We start from the raw sequence: 18,989 nt of genomic DNA, 5'->3' as shown, positions 1-18,989 counted from the left end.
ATAAATGGCGGTAACGCTGCAAGTTTAATATATCTGGAAAAAAGAGAAATTTCAAGCTTTAAAATTTTTACCGAACATCGTCATTTTTACCAATACAGCTGCCACAGCTTGTTGAATTTGTATGATGTTTCGATATAAGGGGAAATACGCCTGACCAGCCTTTAAGTAATACTACTAGATTACTTTAAAAGAGTCTGACGTCTGATCCAGTGGTTGTGTCATACTTCATTTTTTATTTAATATAAAATATGTACAAAAGGTATACAGGGTCTAAAGACTAAGCCAATCCGACTCAATTATTCACAATGTCACTTATTATTAAAGCGCAGAGAATAATTTGAATTTACTATATCGGAGGTAGTGTACATTATCTAACTTACAGGCTATTAACGAGAAAATAACAATCACGGAAATCTATTACAGTAAGAACTTAAGAATAAAAGCACAAGAAAACAGAAAATAGCAGTATTACATATAGTCGGTTAACCAAACAGTTTAAATGGAAATGTTAATCCTTTTTATAAATTTTGATAAATTCCGAAAGAGTATAATTCCTGGTATGTATTACGACCTCTAATTACTTAATATAAAATGTGTACAAAGAGAGTACAAAGTCTAGGGATACCAAGACCACAAATCCTCGGCATGTACGATAGCGGCTCGTGACGGAGACTTTGGAACTAAAAGTCGGTGCGTACACACTCAGGATTCAAGACATGAACCTTCTTCAACTAATATTTATCGATCATTTAGTTGAGACTTAAACCTTCAGTTAGCCGCAAGGTTCAAATTAAATTTTCAAAAATGGTAAAAACAGATGCTAAATTCACGCGTTCGCCCTTACGAATAAAATCATGTAAAAGGTCGTTGTAACAAATTCCTACAAAAGGCATGATATCAGATACTTACGCCGATAATCGATTGATAATTAATATCTCGAAAACTAAGACTAGATGGACTGAGCGCTCAAAGTTCAAATATTTTTCAATTGTAGTTTTACGACTTCTGCAAACAGAACGCGGAAACGCTTGCCGCGCGGCAAGAAGCGATGCAGTAGCCAATAAACTTCTAGTTCTTACGGAAAAACGGCATGTTGATTGGTTACCGCGTCGCTTCTACCGCAGGCAAAGTGTTTCCGCGTTCTATGTGCCGAAACCATTAGCGTATTCAATTGCGTGACGTTCAATAGTGATCACCACGCAATTAAATAGACTAAAACTACTCATGCAGCACAAACTTTCAAAGGACCTCTTAAAGACGTCCATAGGATGTCATGCCCTAATAACGTTCACAACACGTCCATCGGATAATGTGTATTACATGGGCACATTAGATAAAATATTTGACTTATATTCAAACGTTTCATTCAGTTTGTCTTAGTTTTTGAGGCAATAATTATAAAATATACATTTGGTGGTTGACGGACAGCGTGGCGCCACTTAGCAGAGCCGAGCAGGACTATGGAGTTTGCTAGATGGTTTTAGTTGTGGATAATATGGTTCGAGTCTCGAGTGTAAAAGTATGACGTCAACTTTAGTTCCGCAGTTTTCGCTACGAGTCGCCACAGTACTTCGAGGTAAAAGTCGTGAAACGACACAACGGTGTGATCAGACGCCTCTCCTATTTTTCAAGTGATGATACTCAAAGGCTGATAAGACATACTTTTCCTTGTATGGAAGCATAGGCTAAATTTAATCGATTGTAACTTCCATAAAAATGATAGCGGAATGTTTAAAAAAAGATTTTAAAACTTAATGTTTCTAATTTTTAGATATGTTAAACTCGTTACATTAATGTTGTCTATCGCGAAAATATATCGAGTTGAACGAAAGATTGCTACTGTTCTACTTTCACTTTTATCCTTTAGTTCAGTTCTTACAAGTGAAAAGTAATTTTTATCAGGCATACGATAAATACATCTTAAAGAGGAAACTACCAGCTTTTTATTCGTTGCTTAGTGAACCTCGTACACCGATTTGTTCATCTATTATTAGCGATCAAAGACAAATTGCCATTTTTGCTTTGACATTGAATAACTGGATGAAAAAAGATCTACCACAATCTATATGCAAATTAAAGAGAACAGTTCGTACTTTTAAGCTATATATGTTCTATCTGTAACTTTTTATTTAAACGGTGAAACCAACAAAGTATGTTGAAAATTTTGACATTTGACATGTCTCTACTTATACATGCGTAATATAGTAAAAAGCAAGTAAATATTATTTTTGAAAATAGTCCTGAAAATTAGAGACTTCAGTTGCAAAATGAATCATTATTTATGCCAAAGTTAGTTGAATTTTCAGTTTTGGTAAAATAAATTCTATTGATACTCTCTATTGCAATCAGTTACTGTCTCTTCAGCTTCTAATTAAAAGTTAATTAGAAACTAAGAAGCAGCGTGGAGGGAATCTTGCCACGAGATTCCCGAGGATGAAAATATACCTAGATGGCAGCTCGCGTGTTCGGATCGCGCAATACGGACACCTGTCGTTCCCTCGACCCTTTCGCGACCTCGCCGCCGCTCGATCGCCACCTAGTTTTTCCATACGCACACCGTGTCGTCTGCTGTTTTTGCGGCCGCATACCTGAATCCGAATACCTGAACGAATAAAGGGAGGAACGCGCGCAGCGCCCGAGGAAAATGAGGGGTGCCCGGAAAAAAAAGAAAACGTTCGTCTGAACATCAGTCGAGCCTACGGTCAGTCAAAAGGAAACGGAGAAGGAGGCAGCGAGAAGCAGAGAGAGGGAGAGAGAGCGAGAGAGAGGGGGGAAGGGAGAGAGAGAGAGAACTTTACGTCGCTGCTGTTCTACAGAAGCGGTACAGGCATACAGACACCCACACATCTACATGCAACGACAATCGCGCGGAGGAGCGAGTGAGAGAGTGAGTGAGAGCGAGGGAGAGAGAAAGCCACGCGGAGCGTTTACAGTGTCGATGTGTGCGACCAGGTAACTCCGCAAGGAACACTCCCTCTCTCTCTCTCTCACTCCTCGGCCCGTCTCTCTCGCACTCGCCCTCTCTCGCTCGCTCTCACGTTGACTCACACCCTCTCCGGCATATAACCTCAAACCGTCGGCGAGTCCGTGTCGCGTCGTCTCGCTCGACGTCGATCGCCGTGCGTTCTTCGCACGCCAACCGGGTCGCCCGAATGTGCGTGGCGCGGTTCCTCCTGTCGCAGCGGGTGTTCGTGAGTCCCCGGAGTTTCTCACCACATGCGACTTGTAAGTACCTTCTCTCGTACGCACGTAGGTTACGTTCCTGCCGTTACGATGTGCACATACGCGGTGTAAACGCAGACCATAACCAAGAGCCGCGTCCCCGCATTTTTCCGGAACCCCCGGCTTCGTCGAACACGCGAAAATCGTCGATTTCACCACCGACGATCGTGTCGCAATCATCTCCGCGATATCCATCAATGAGATTTCCCTTGACGTTTCTCTTGGTATTTTTCGTGTTTTCTTTCCCGTCTCTCGCGACCGTAGGAATTCGAGGGACGCGTTCCACGGGGCGACATCTTCTCTCGTGTTTCCGTTCAAATTATTCTTGATGGGGAGCGAGGACGCGAAGAAATCGTGCGAAGGGACGCGAACTGCTTCGAGACGCAGCTCGTTCAGGGTGTGAATTGAAAAAAAAAAGAAAGATCGTGGACGCTGCTGCTCCTGGAGGGAGAAACATCTGGGTGTTTTCGTCGAGAAACTTGCCCGACCGGAACGCTTTTACTTTCTCGGTTGGACATGCTCGATGGTACTTTAAGGGGTTCTCGCCTTGCCTTTTGCCCGAAGGTAGGGCAGGTAGAAAAAACGCGCGGAAACTCAGTTAAGCCGCAATTTACCTTGAATTAATATTTATGCCGACGACTCTCGCGCGATACGCGCGTTTCGTTACTTCCTGCGTTAAAAAAAGAGCTTTTGTTTCCCAACCGACCGAACAAGAATGCGGAACGATACGAAAAACTCTTTATTTCAACCGGTTTACTCTCGTTAAGCCCATTTCAGACGATCCATAATTCATCAACCAAAATTCAGAGTGGAATTCTATTCGTAATGCGCCTTTTAATGGAACGAGCATTTTAATATTTATAAGTGTTTATGTATGCGCGTATATATATATATATATATATATATATATATATATAGGTGTATCTAAAATATAGTCAGTCACAAAAAGATTGCAACATTTTTTTCGACGAGTTTCGCATTTCGTATTCAATAAAAAAATGTATTTCTTGAGAATGATTAAAAAACAAATTTTCCTATTGAACACGGGATGCGTTCAGAAATTTATAAAGAAAAAGTGTTGCAACTTTTCTGTGACTGATCATATTGGCTCTCATGATGTATAATCAAATGTTAGAAATTAGAATAGGCCAGAAAGAGCCAAGTATAGTTAAGTGCGAATCTGTTTTTTAATTCGGGAGGATAAGTATGTTCGACAGTGCGATGATGCGCGCGTTCCGACATTTCGTCAGACTTTTTGTGACTGACAATGCAATCTTCAAATTTTTCCACACGAACAGAATTCCGCTCCGAACTCCGTCGTGAGTTACAGATCGTCCAAAGAACGGATTTGGACGCAAGTGATCTTGTTATTTTAACGTTGAAGGCGGTAGTCGAGATTCGCTGAAATTTCTCATCTCGATAGCGCGTGAGCGATTGAACAAATAAACTGATCGAGAACGGGAGCGTTTTCTTCGCAAGGCTGTTGCTCCAAAAATACAATTTCCTCCCAGACTTCGCCGGTTTGCAACGTATTTCTGTCGATTAGCGCTATATAGAGGCGAAAGAGCGCGTGATGGCCGAGAAGAAATGCGTCGTGCGCTGTATCACGTATTGAGTAACGACCGATGGACACAGACGGTACAACGTTCAGATGTTACGTAAGAACACGCTGTTTTGCGCCAAACGTAATAACAAGACTCGCGAAAAAGATAATAACCGCGGAAATAGCCAGTCATTCACACGAATTGCTGATCACGCATGCTGATCATGCATGATCTCCTTGAATTATTCACCTAATGATCGCCGCCCAATGTCCGCTTGTTTAGCTACGTCACTGGTTCTGCCCTTTTCGCGTGTGCCGTCAAGAAGCAAGCGAATACACACACACACACACACAGAAAAAAAGAGAGAGAGAGAGGGAGCTTATTTTATATGTGGAGGGTGTGCCAGAGCCACGGGTGATGTCACAGAGAAAGAGAGATATTCCGACGAATTTGGTATTGATATTTCTTCCTGGAAATTTACGCACCATTATCGCCCCGTGATGAATGTTTAAATAATATTTAAACTGTCACCGTTTTCCCCGCATGCTTTCCGCACGGTTGCTTGTCAGACTAGAGTCGTTGCAATATCGTTAAACGCAGTAAAAATTTCAATGCTTCGTTGTTTCTATTAATTCTCTTTTGATCAGAACTCTGATTTGATAAGATGTTCTGATCGAGATTCACGCGTTGATAAAACATTCCGCCCCACCAAAACGGTGATAATATACTATCACCGAATCTTCGTTGAAGTGTTTTTTTTATTAAGCAGCCAATGTCCGAATTACGAGCTCTCCAACTTCACGGCAATTCGAAGCTGATTCTCGTGCCTGGCCCGACGTATTTTTTCTAACCGTTTTCTAACCGTCCGAAAAGTATTTCGTTGCGATTCCATAAAAAATACAAGATCAACGGAGACTATAAAAAATTATCTAATCGTAAGCGTTCGCGAGTGTCGGCAGCAGAAAGTGAAGTGAAGTGAAAGCAGGTAATTAATTCGCGCAGGAATCAAGTCCGCGATGCGCGAAAAAAAAATAATTTCGAGACTCCGCGGTACCTTTTTTAGAGCACCAAGTTTCGACAAACAGTCTGTTCTTTTCTTTTCAGCTAAACTGGCTGCACTGGTTCAAAAAATTTACGCGTACAGTGAAGCTTATAAGAATCTCGTACGTACGTTTCATATGCTTCAATAAGTATACACGTTTCTTGAGCTAGTGCAACTAATTCAGCTAGAGGCCAAAAGTCAAATATCTGTTCGACCGTTCTCTTCTTTCTCTCTCTCTCTCTCTCTCTTTCTTCCGTTCAATTGTGCTAATATCGAGTTAGAGAACGCGCGATACACAGCGCATGAACTTGGAGACTCTATGAATAAACTATGCGTGTGAGCGCGCGAACGATTTCTGCCGTGAACTTTTTGCATCGAGTATCGTGAGGGAGTTTCTTTCCTCCTTTAACGAGCCGCCACGTGCCAGAGTTTAGGCCAGAGTTCAGTTTAGAAGGAATTTCTTTTGAATAACGGAGGCTCGGCGGAGGATTACCACGCGGTACCACATCTTGTGATGAACGTTAAAAGTTCCTCGTTGCTTCTTCTTCTTCTTTCTGTCTCCCTGAGACTATCTCGCTCTCTCTTTCGCATGCAACACGGAATGAAATATCAGCGGAAGCGGGCTCGCGTGAGGCTTCTGATTCAGGGCCAGTCGTGGGGGGTTAAGTCGCTGGGGTATTCTTCCGGCGCGAAAGGTCGAAGTATCGGTGCGAATTAGCGCGCTGGCATCTCTTAGACGCGATATTAATTAATTATAGGATTAAACTGCGCTCGTGTTCCGAGAATGATAATCTACTCGCTCAACAACCACCAATCTTTTGATCGATGTTTCGTTCGTCAAGCACTGCCTTGTTTTGCTCAAGACCGCCGCTAGGGTTGGGCCGCCAGGGTCGTATTTATGTAGAAATTAAAGAAAAATGTATCCCAACGTGCGCCGAAAGTTCCGTCTTTTATTCCGATTACTTCGCTCGGAGATATTTACTGTCGCATTTTTTAAGTTTTACATTATTTCCTGAATAAAATCTGAAATATTTTGTTCGAAGTTGAATTATTTATATATATTTTTATTTTTTTAATTTTTCCGCCAGAGAGAAGAGGGTTCCGACAGATTCAACATTTGCTCTCGCTCGCTTTCAGTTCCGCGGAAACGAAGTCTATACACGGAAAAAAAAAGTTAGAATTAATTCGAGACTCGTATTCTCATATATAAGCAAGAATATAATTTTCAAACTGTTTTAGTAACTACAATTGTTAGTTTAACGATATCGTTCTTTCTACCCAATATTTTTTCCTCTCAAGAAAATTATTCTTAAGTAATAAGAATATTATATTTTTCGCGGAACTACATAAGATTGCTTTATACAAGCAAGTTTTATCTTCATATAAAATTATATATTCTTGCTTGCATACGAGAGTATAAATTTTGAATTGATGCTAATTTCTTTCCGTGTAACGGCATTATTTTTGGTTCCGGTGAAAGAAACGCACGGGGGGAGGCCTTCTCGTCCTGTTGTCTCCCTCACGTTGAGCCGCCCCTGATAAGCGCCGCCAGTCCTCCTGGTGCCACGTTGTTTGGTGGCCGCGTGTTGGACCTAAGAGATGAAGGGTGTGCGTCATCACCCAGTTTCAGACGTTCGAGTGTGGCAAACTCGTCGTCGCCGTCGTCCGTCGTCGGACCGGCGACTCCTTTTTTTTTTCTTTCTCGCGCGTGCGTGGATCATCACGACGCAATTTTCCTCAACTGATCTACCGTACTTGCTGTGCTCGTCGGGCCCTGAGGGTCGGCAATCCAAGTGCGCGTGTCGAAGGGTGGCCGGATGATCGCGTGTACGTGGGTCATCTCGTTCTTACGCACGATTTACGCGTGAGCGAGCGAGCGAACGAGCGAATGAACGAGCTCCTCTTTTCTTTCTCCGTGTGTCCTCGTTCTTTCGGATTCCGTCGTCATCATCGTCGTGAATGTTTCGCGCGCGGTGCTGCCGGCGCGATTAGCAATGCAAATAGATACCGCGGACAAAAAGTGCGTGAAGTCACGATGTAAAATGAGCATAAATTAAAGATAAACACGTCCCCGCTGGGAACGCAAGTTCTACTACCCGGCTCATGTCGGAGTTATTTGCATCGTCAGATATATTTGAGTAATTTGTTTCTCAGTTAATTACAACGACTCGCTTAGTGCAGGGAGAAAATATCCCGGAAAAGGCTTGTGCTCTCTCTTTCTCTCTCTCTCTCTCTCTCTCTGGAAGAAATCCTTTTTCGAATTCTCGCGTTTACACGACGAAGCGTTTTACGATAACACATTGTTTCTGAGTAGGGGGCGTAGAATTTCACGAGAATTTATCAGTTCCACAAATGTTGTCGACAGCCTACCGATACCCGGTTGTGCAATCGACAAATAACGCGCGCGGGACCGATGATTTAGGGATCGGAGCAATCAGCAGGCTTTGTATGCACGGCGCTTCGTTTACTCTGGTAATGTGAATATCGGCTCTGTATTACTGCAAAATCTTCCCAGCGATCACTGGCGAATCAGCGGACGCTAAACGTTTCGGGCGATTGAAATTTGCGTCCGATTGAATTTTCAGACTAGGATCAATTCGCGTCTAAATTATGGCACATTCGCGCGCAATCGTGGCGACACCGAGACTAGACGACGACGACGACAACGACGCCAGCGCACATCTCTTTTCTTGCGTTTCGTATTAAAACGAACGCGGAAATGACGTCTCGCTTCATGAATATTGCAACACGCGCCAACCATACCTCTGCAATCGGTTACTTTCGTAATCGCTCTCCGGTATTTGTAAGCAATGTCGACGCGTCAATCGCCTTGTGGGCCATTCCCGTTACCGTGACATAAATTAATCGCCATCGCGATTTTTCCGCCGTCGTCTAACGGAAAGAAGGACATTCGGAGGAAGTCTAACATGCCAATAATCGTCATCTTATCGATTCTCGGATAGGATTATTATGTCCCGCAATGCAGGATAGAAGCGATAACCTGATTTATCTTATCGAACATTTAATATATCTGTTTAGTGTAAACTAGAAGGAGGATTTGGTAACAAGTTCCAAAATTTTATTGATATATGTCCACCGAATATTTGATCACTGCAACAACAAAATTTAGTTCCGTATATTGCAGTGTAGTTCTGCACACTGTATGTACAGTATACAATATATATTTACAAAGTTTCTCGAATTATATTGCGCGTCAAATATTTTTCTATCTCCCATATATACTACGACGGGAGAGAAACCGCACGTTCTTTCCGTGAACAATACGGCTAACCGCAATTTCCTAGAAAGATACTTTATCGTTGACATTACTCGTTTAATATTGCATTTTACATTATAGCAATGCAAAAAAAAAACACGGACGCATTTATCTCGATTGGACGTGAGTTTTCGCGCAGCCGAGACACGGGACATTAAGAAAACCATTTGATAAAAAGCCGAACGACAACGCGTAATATATGTACGAGGAGCGATGATCGATATCGTCTAGACGAAACCTTTTGGAGGGTGAATTCGGTGAGAGTTTCCAAGTGTTCAGCGCGCTTTAGTGTTCTACGTTTCCGCTTGACGTTCGATTGTAGCGTCTCATATATGAGAAGACGCGAGAGGGAGGGTTAGAAATAGATACTCTAAAGTGTTTTCTGGCAACATCCGCTGGGGGACTTGATATTTCTCCGGTATGGAGAGCCACGTGGCTACATGGTGGAGCAGAAGCGATACACAGAAGTTATTTTGGCCATTATAAATTGAACAACTCGGCAAACGTGTACCGATCGTCGTATTAATCTCGGATTGACTTGCCGAGGGGTCAGGGTTCACCCTCACCAATCTCTATTATTTTAGGATCAAGGGGTTATCGTACATGTAGATCACGTGTGCTCTGTTTTTCTGTCGTATCTTTAATTCATTCCAATTTCCTTTCGGTTTATTTTATTTTCAAAAAAGGTGCCGCCGTCTCTTCGTCACGGTGTTTGTTTCGCAGTTTTAACCAGCGTGTACGAGAGCGCGTGTCTCACCTCACGCTCACCCGCGTATTACGAGGACTCGGTAACGTGGAAAGATTTTCCAGCGTCTGTAAACCTATTCATTATACTACTTGCAGAGTAAGTAACGTATTCATTATGTATTAATCGACCACCTCTATTCGTTCGTGAACTTCTCGCGGCCTTGACGTGTGACTTAAAAAATACATGGTACAAGTAACTATTTGAAATTACAGCGGGGAGATAGCATACCACGACTTGTCACTCAGTTTGTGCCGAGTGTTTTGTCATCGAGCTACTTACATAAAAATACCCGAGAAATAATCCGAGTCCCGTTTTACGCGTGTTTTACATTCCCGGGTTACTTTCACCGACTCTGAGTAGAGTATTGCAAATACTCGAAGTCGCTTTGTCGCTCTCGTTGCAAAAATAAATATTTCGTGGCATTTCAAGGAGCGGAGATGATAATCGCTGCGATATATGAATTTTTAATGCGACGTATACATTAACGGAAAAAAAACAAGCACGTTACTTAATATACGTCACGACACCTCGTTACTTTTAATTGATAGTTAATTGACACGTAGAGTGACTTAATCATCACTTAATCCGAGATAATATCGATCGAGTTCAACGTCGAGAGACCGTAGACGCCGCAACCCGGATAATATCGGCCGCCTCAAATGAATAGCGTAACGTGTCGCTATTTATACAGACCCACGTTGGACAGATGTGAATGAAAGAGAGCTGACAGAAAATCCGTGACGGTGTCGCCCGCCCGCGCTCGGAATTAGTTCCCTGGTTCTCGTAAAGTCTATGAGCGCGCCACGTTATTGTATTAGCCCGTTAAAAGGAAACTTTTATTGGTTTTTGCAGCGGGTCCCGCGTTCACGATTTACAAACATTGTTGCGAGATCACGCTCGTGGTCTCCGTAGAACGTTGCTTTTTACGATTTAACTCCATTTCGTAATTTTGTAATCTAATTTGCACGAACTTTCTCTCCTTCGAAAAGCGCGTAATTTAAAAGTGTTTCTTTATCATAAGTTTCATTTCCTGCGAGCTACACGGACTTTGGGATTTCCACTCCTTCTCTCTCTCTCTCTCTCTTTTTGTAGATTTGTTCTCTTTGTAGAATGATAGGTCAATTTATTTACCGATCACGATGTACACGCGTCCTCACGTTTCCACATGAGAATTCCAATGTAATCACTATATAACAATACATGGTATGCGATAAAACGGAAAGCGATATGACTCGTGATGTGGAGTATATTTAGATGGAGGACGGTTTATCGGTGTCGATGGGTTAGTCACATATCGAGTCTCGTCCGCGACCGTTCCCCATCGATTTGTGTGGGAAATTTCTAGCGGGAGCGGAGTCGCTTAATACTTCTTAACTTACTTCGCTCGACTTATGAGCGAGCGAGCAAGTGAGCGAAATTATTGTTTTCCGTAAATTTTTCAGTGTTCGCTTTCGCCGCGAACATGCGCGAAAAGTGAACGCGTGTAAGTCCTTATCGTACCAACATGTACACGCGCGTCGGGGAACAATTTTCGAATTAACACTTTTATTAATAAGTTCGTGCCTCTCTTTTTCCGGTAATTATTCAATTTAGGAGAATCGGCTCCAATAGTTTCAATCTTGAGATACGTTGTCAATTTAATACTTATATATAAACATTTTGTTGTGGGGCTGTGTGGCAAAACCTCATGTACTCTGCGTAGGAGCCTTTGTTAATATTCTTAGAATCTATTTACTAACTTAGTATAGACTCATCAATTTAGTGAGACGAAAAATTTAAGCATCATTAACTGGAACAACTTCTATTTCAACTTAAATTTCTTTTGTTAAGCCTCCGGAATAGACGCTCTGACTCTTCTCGTTCAATTACGTCAGAAGCCAGAAAGCGTGTGCCAAGATTTTTGCGTTCAAATAAAACTTTCAAATAAAACGATATACACTGAGAAAAAGATTTCTTCGAATTTAATAAATTTTATTGTATCTAAACAAATTTCATCATTGGCATGCTCCAAAGAAACTAATGTTTCGATTAATAAGTACGATTAGTTACGAAGTTAGATCTTTTTTCAACGAATATGTATATTTATCTTAAATAAAAAAATTGTTTGAAACGAAAGATAATTTTCTTATAAAGAAATTATTTGTTTCATTTTACATATTTGTTGTAACTAAATAATATTTTATTTGGTTAAAAGATGTTATTTCAAATAATAGCGTTCTTTCTGTTAAATAATAGAGTTTTTTTGAACGGGACAATAACATTTTTATTCAAATAAATAATATTTTGTATATGTTTCTATGAAACAAATTTAGTCAAATAAATAGAAATACTAAATCTAAAGAAACCTTCTCTGTGTACCCACAAAATGACATTTGTAATCGATTCAACAAACTTATAAAATTGGACGAACACTTTTCTTTTTCTCCTTTTACTCGAGCGATCAATAAATAGTCGTAAAAGTAACATTGAGAAAATCATGAGAAAAGAGAGTTGGAAAAGAAGGTTCCGTGTCAAATTAATTTTGCGACTATTTGTTGATTGTACGAGTAAAAGGAAAGTGTTTGTCCAATTTCGCAAGCGTGCTAAATCGATCACAAATGTTATTTTGTGGATATATCTTCTTATTGGAAAGAATAACGCAAAAAACCTTGGCGTGCGTTTTCTCGCTTCTGACGTCATTAAACAAGGACAGTCGCAGCGACTACTCCGAAACCTTAATAACTTTTTTTAACAAACAATGAGAGGCAGCTAAAACCTACAATAGGTTACTTAGAACCATGACTTCAACAACATACGTTTAGGTCAAGGCCGTTGGAGCTGACTCCCCTGAACAGAATAATTACTCTCCTTCCTTTTTCAATTACGTAACAAACCGAGAGAACAAAATAAGTGCAAATTTCTTCAGAATTTTAAATTTTTCGAGACGCTTCCGCAAGGTGTGCGCAATCTTCCGGGGTTCTCACGCTTGCGATTTAAAACGTATGTTATCGACGTGTGTGGTTATAAACGTGTATTATTATGTTTTGACGCGAGATCGGACGCGTTGTCCAATTAACACGAGCGGCAAACAAAGCGGTAGCTTCACGAAGCACACGGATTCGAAACGCCGTGCGAATCGACAACGGTCTTTGCGCTCGAGATTGGTGATGTGTGTCCACGATTCTAAAATCTGACGTTATCTGTCTCATCTGCGTGCCTGCATATATATATTCCTTTTCTTTCTTTCCAGCCAGAATCCGCTGTATATGATGAAAGGGGCTTATTAGTATGCTGGATAAGCGGCGGCTTCATGCCTCCGGTACGTCGCCATGCACCCTCATCTTCGTGGTCGTTTTGGCACTAACTGGATGCGTCTCGTTTTGGATCCATATCGATGGCTCAGGATCGCCGATACCGTACTCAGGCGTCGGTGTGGCCGCGCCCGGGTATACCCTTATATATCCCGGCAACGTCACCACGCTGTCGCCGCAGCCCTACTCGATAAACGAACTTCCGTCCGATGACAAATCCACGCTAATCAACATCAAGGACTTCAGGTTTACCATCAACCACAGTCCGTGCAATCGCACGCAGCCGTTGCTGCTGATGCTGGTGCACTCGGCGCCGGAGAATTTTCTCAAGAGGCACGTCGTACGGGAGACCTGGGGTCAGCAAACGCCGGACGTGACTTTATTATTTCTCGTGGGACACTCGGCGAAGTATCAGTCCAAGCTCGAGGAGGAGAACAAGAAATACCAAGACTTAATACAGGGAAACTTTCTCGATGCCTACAGAAATATGACTTACAAGCACGTTATGGGATTAAAGTGGGCTACTTATTATTGTCCAAGTAAGGGCCTTCGATTTTTCTCCTCTCACGATATCTCGTATATCTCGGCTATATTTTCCCTTTCTTCCTCGATACGGTTGCAAACGATATCGGGAACTGTGAAAACCCGATAACGTCGACGATCGGGTCGATTAAACGTCGGATTTGATACCGGAACGGACCGGCAAAGCCCGAGAGTAACATCGATGAGCCGCGTAGAGTGGTTTTGTATACTACTATTCGTGTATCTATCTCGCTCTATTATAAGAACAGATATACGAGCTTTAACCTTGCTTTGTTCATGCGTCACTATGACGCTCGTAACATTATTTGTGCGGCACACACACACACAGGTTGACACACTGTTATCGTCTCATTTTTCTTTTCTTTTCAGGTGCCAAATATATACTTAAATTAGACGACGACGTTTTCGTTCATTTACCGGCCATGCTGGACTTTCTCACGCATGACCTGTCGCCCTGGGGTGCAAGACGTCTGATTCTCTGTGATCTTCTGTCGGCTTCCGCGGTAAAGAGGTCCTGGCGCTCGAAATGGCGGGTCTCCCCCCAGGAGTACCCCGGTAGACTTTATCCCGCGTACTGTGCCGGATGGGCGATCCTCTACTCGCCCGATAGTGTATTTATACTGTACCGTGAGGCCCAGAAGGAGCCGTATTTCTGGATCGACGACGTGCACATTACCGGGACACTGGCTAGGAAAGTAAATCTAACGCAAACCTCACTACACTCTTGGGTGTTGACGAGCAAGAGCATGCGGGACCTGCTGTCGAAGCCGGGCGCCCGACGGGATTTTCTGTTCGGGCCTCCGGACTTAACGGAGAGCGGAATACGAGCCTTACATAGTTTGGTTACTAAACCACGGCCTAGCAGCGAAAGCCTATTGAACTAACGTCTAATAGAACAATTTCGTTTATATGTAATATCGGTCACCGCCGTAACCGCCGCGACCGAGTCACAGGGTGGGAGATGATATCGAGGCGCGAAGGAAGCGAAGCGGTCGAGCGGATTCAGCAGGACGCGCTCTCTGTGCTACTTTCCGCATATGATATTAATTCCGCATCAGTACGCCCCGCGCAGATGTCGTCGTTTTCGACACGTTTCAGCGACGGTGTTCGATTATTAGCACAATGTACAAACGCCATGCTACGCATAATATGTGACATGATGGTGCGTTACGCGACACGTGTGTTGCGCGCAGTGAACGCGCATGCGTGTGCGTAACAGACTATTGTGGTGTGAGATTTCGTCTGATTTCTCGATATTATTTACGTCTCGATATTATTACGTCGGATCACTCAAACTGTTTACTTCGGTTTCTACTCGCTCATCTAGTTTTTAATTTTAAGCATTCGTTCCGCCTTTAAAAACGTTATTCTGGACTGTGTTATTCAACATAATCGGGGCTCGTGAGCGCGAAAGTTTCTTTTAATACTCTTTTCCTTCAGAACGTCGGCGTTGTGTTACTTTTATGCCGTATAGTATTTTCTGAATCTCCGATTATTCGAGCGACCGTCGCATCGCTGCACGGAAGTGAGAATAATACGTCACTTGGTACTTTTCATCCGTTTTCTTGTGTATACAAAATCGGTGTAGAACGCACATGTACGCACGCACACATAGCTTATGAGAGCACACGAGACAGCTCACGAGCCCTGATTATTGCAATTACACAAATCTCAAGGTGAATCTCAAGAGGTCCGTTTATAGTCCAGGATACGAATTCGTTGCTAAGAAGGGAGGAGAAAGAGAGATCGGATATTTTTTTATTTACACTTACGAAAATGCCAACGGTGCGAAGGTGTTTTAGCATTAGTACATATTAAAGACGGCGAAATTATAACGCGAAACTTACCGTGCATCTCGCGCGATCGAAATGTCCTTCCTCTCGCGACGACGACGACCACGATGATGACGGATATGCGAGGAAGGGAATGTTGATTTTAATCGCGCCAATTTTCCCGTCAGTCGCCGACAAGCGAGGGGCGGGAGTCGAGGGGGAGGTTCTCGTTCTCGCGAAGCCACACTTGTGAATGTACTTAAATGTAATGTAATGACGGACAAGTTTATGATATTACATTGTTACGCAAAGAAGCATTAAAACGAATCGAATTAATACTGTTACGTAGCAACAAGTACAACCCCGAAACAAGGGTCCACTCGCAACTAGATTACAGAGATCGCTGATATCTGTCCGTGTTTTTGAATGTCTATAGATTTTTTATCCGTGAATCCGTTGGATTAAATACCCCGATTGTTCCGGTACGATGAGGGAGGAGTATGTGCCTGCAAATTGTACTAAAAAGAAAAGAAGAAAAACGTGCCGAGCGCGAAGAGACGGTCGCGCGCTAGCTCTTAGTTAACTGGCGATTTCGTTAGGATCGATGTGACGTCGATGTGACGACGAATAACCATAACCGGTGTAATGTCACCTCGCATACTGTACTGTGTCGCGTTTTCTATCTCTGAGATACAACGAATGCGTCTACGTCTCCACAAGGAGACACATACACACACATACACACCCGCATACATACGAGATTCTAGCTCGCCGCAAAAAGCGCGACGCCCCACCGTTCGAGGCCGCATTTTCTCTCTCTCGCGATCGCGCGCACGCGATGAAACGGGNGGGGGGGGGGGGGGGGGAGACGAAGCATACTCGGGCTCCGCCGTCGTTACTTCAAGTACGCCAAGCGAATTATGATCGTGAACAGTGAACGATGTGTTCGCACTCGATTATAGTCGATAATACGATCCGGTGGCTGTTAGTTACTGAATACGTCACATACGCATTGTCTCGCTCCATATGAATATTCTCAAACTTTTTTACTCGTGTACCGTCGTTCAATTCTGTTCTTTCCTTTTTTATTTTCCCTTCATGTAGAGAGAAGAATCATGCTCATCGTGTGTCATTGTTTCGGGATGGAAGTATCTCTATTGCGACGTCGTCAACGTACGAGATTGCGTAGCATAATATAACATAATCTTTGTGATGAAGTAAATACTGATAATTTCAATAAACGATGGATTATTTCAATTATACACGGTGTACCTCTTCATTGGCGCTTACTTTTTTGATTAATTCGCGCATTCGTGCAATCTTCTTTAGCGATCGTAAGCGACACACACAGGGTGGCGAAGAGAGTACACAGAGAGGTAGTCATATAACGTACAATCGGATATATATATACTTTATTGGTCCAGCTCTGTTTAACTACTGTAGAACTATTTATAAAACTTTACAAAATGCTCAACGTGTTGCAATATAGGGGAACCTTGCTTAGATATATTTACAAGGCAACGGAGTTTTTGCGACGCGACTTCTACGGATCGATTGACGACAAGCTGTTGCACATTAACGTAATTATCGCAGGTTCCTTTCAGCGTTTCTCGGTTACGATCCTCTCGTGATATATTTCTCGGATTAAGACATATATTTTCTCGTCGTAAACACAACGCGATTGTGCAAATACCTCCTTCAAGCTCGGGCGTTGGTCTAACTAGATGGAGTCGTTACGTGAGAGTAATCTTCGTAAACAATTCGGGTGTAAAAACTCAAAATGCTGTACAACATCGCGAGGCACGTTTAACCCTCCGCGTATCTGTCCTACGCGCAATTATGTATGATTTCCGCGTAAAATGATAATTTTTATTACAAGCGGTAATTCATCAATGGATTAAATTGCCTAGCCACCAGGTTCCGGTCTGCTCATTCGATCGATTATTGCGTTAACTGCTGAAATAACGTAATTACAAAGTGCATGATTTCGTATTATATATTGTGCGAGAGCGAATGTATCGCGAGGAATTCGGAAACGATTGTTTCAGGGCGACGATAAATTTACGCGAATAATTGCGTGCATATAATTGCCGGGACCGGGAAAAGTCTTAAGACATTATTGATCGGTCGTTTGGTAAAAGTAAAAAGGTACGCGAGAGCCGTGAGATAATTATGAGAATTCCTAAGTCACGAAGAGATATTGCGATATGACGATGTATTTAAGCGAAGTCACATACGTCTTTATTAAAATTATTTACAGTCCGACGTGAAACTATCTGTCTACGTGTAAATTCGTTAACGATCCCGATTTAGTGATTTTTTGGGGAAATTAGTTGAGAGAAAAAGTGTCTTCCTACATCGTTTATAAATGCCCCGACGCGAACACGAGGACGTCCCGGCCTTGCTCGCGTCCGGCAAAGTCCGTAAAACGACACGTGCGGTTTCTCAGTGCGTTCAACCATTGAAAATCGAGACTCGATTTTATCCTATAAAAATTGGCAGTATATAAACAATTCATCACATCAAAAGTTAATATGTATATATATCTATACATATATATATATATACATATATATATATAGTATACGTGTTAAAAAAGATTTCATAACGAACGTTAAGATTGGTGACGTTTACGTTGATCCTTACAACGTTGAAGCAAAGAAATCGGAGGGGGAGACTCCGTAACGTTATAAACTACAACTCTTTTTTTTTTCTCTTTTCTCTTTACGTTCCAACAAACTCGCCGCCTGTGATACGCGTCGATAATTACGTCTAATAGAAATGGTTTTGCTCTAACGCAGGGACATGTCCCACATTCCGCACAATGCACGACTGTACTCGTATCACTATGGAGCCCGCACATCGTGAAATCTTCATCCATGGTGTTAATTTTTTTCTCCACGGACAAAGATTCGACGTATCAACGCGATGCATTTCAACACAATGGAATACGAGTGAAAAAATGTATGATTGTTGAAAAATAAAAAAACATTGGATCGACAAAAGTGAACGGAACAGGGAAAAGAGAAAGAGAGAGGGAGGGGGGGGGAGGGGAGAGGGGAGGGGGAGATTCAATTCTACTGTACGTTTTTTCGGATATTAAGCTATTAAAGCTCACATAGGTAGACCAGTGCTCCGAACCTATTTCCAATTATCGTTTTTTTTACTAATCTTACTGGTCCAGCCATGAGTTTTAATAGGTTAAACGACGCAATTTGGTGTCCGAAACTGAAATTTGGCCCCGTGTATCGCGCATCTACCTCCGCCCTAACAGTTCCAATTGTCTACTACGGTGTTTCGTTCATTCACGACTCTGTAAACTTGAGAATTGAAAACTAGTAACGTACGAAGAATAAAAACGCGTAGAAAACGTATAACATCTAAGGGGATCTGTGCTACGATCTCTATTCTGATATCATCTTTCAAAGATGTCGTACGACGTCGAGAAACTTGCGAATCGTAAATTGTCCCATTCGTCGTCGGGGTCGATTGATCAACGTGAGGCGACGCGTGTCAATTCAAGGGAATTTCATTGCGCACGATGGGAACTC

The 18,989-nt window shown here is 42.4% G+C and overlaps 1 protein-coding gene across 4 annotated transcripts; it reads left to right on the top strand.

Annotated features, from left to right (window-relative positions):
• Positions 1-2,519: 2,519 nt before the first annotated feature.
• LOC106741447 (beta-1,3-galactosyltransferase 5) lies at positions 2,520-16,700 on the top strand. 4 transcript variants are annotated; one of them, XM_014613497.1, is made up of 3 exons: positions 2,520-3,225; positions 13,067-13,662; positions 14,036-16,700. In XM_014613497.1, exons 2-3 carry the CDS (start codon positions 13,101-13,103, stop codon positions 14,548-14,550), a joined length of 1,077 nt encoding a protein of 358 aa, XP_014468983.1. In that variant the 5' UTR covers positions 2,520-3,225; positions 13,067-13,100; the 3' UTR covers positions 14,551-16,700. The 4 variants fall into 4 exon arrangements, with proteins under 4 accessions (XP_014468983.1, XP_014468980.1, XP_014468982.1 ...); XM_014613494.1 differs by having other exon boundaries at positions 13,063-13,662; XM_014613496.1 differs by lacking the exon at positions 2,520-3,225 and adding an exon at positions 7,433-7,635 and having other exon boundaries at positions 13,063-13,662.
• Positions 16,701-18,989: the final 2,289 nt, after the last annotated feature.

Source organism: Dinoponera quadriceps, unplaced genomic scaffold, assembly GCF_001313825.1.
Source record: "Dinoponera quadriceps isolate SergipeBrazil2010 unplaced genomic scaffold, ASM131382v1 scaffold405, whole genome shotgun sequence".
In the NCBI taxonomy this organism is placed as follows: Eukaryota; Metazoa; Arthropoda; class Insecta; order Hymenoptera; family Formicidae; genus Dinoponera; species Dinoponera quadriceps.
Note: the sequence above shows the minus strand (reverse complement) of the source record. Positions and strands in the feature narration are given on the sequence as shown.

Coding starts and splice junctions, on each gene's coding strand:
- LOC106741447 (XM_014613497.1), top strand. CDS start 13,101: ATGCTGGATAAGCGGCGGCTTCATGCCTCCGGTACGTCGCCATGCACC. Junction 13,663..14,035: donor GGCTACTTATTATTGTCCAA/GTAAGGGCCTTC, acceptor TTTTCTTTTCAG/GTGCCAAATATATACTTAAA.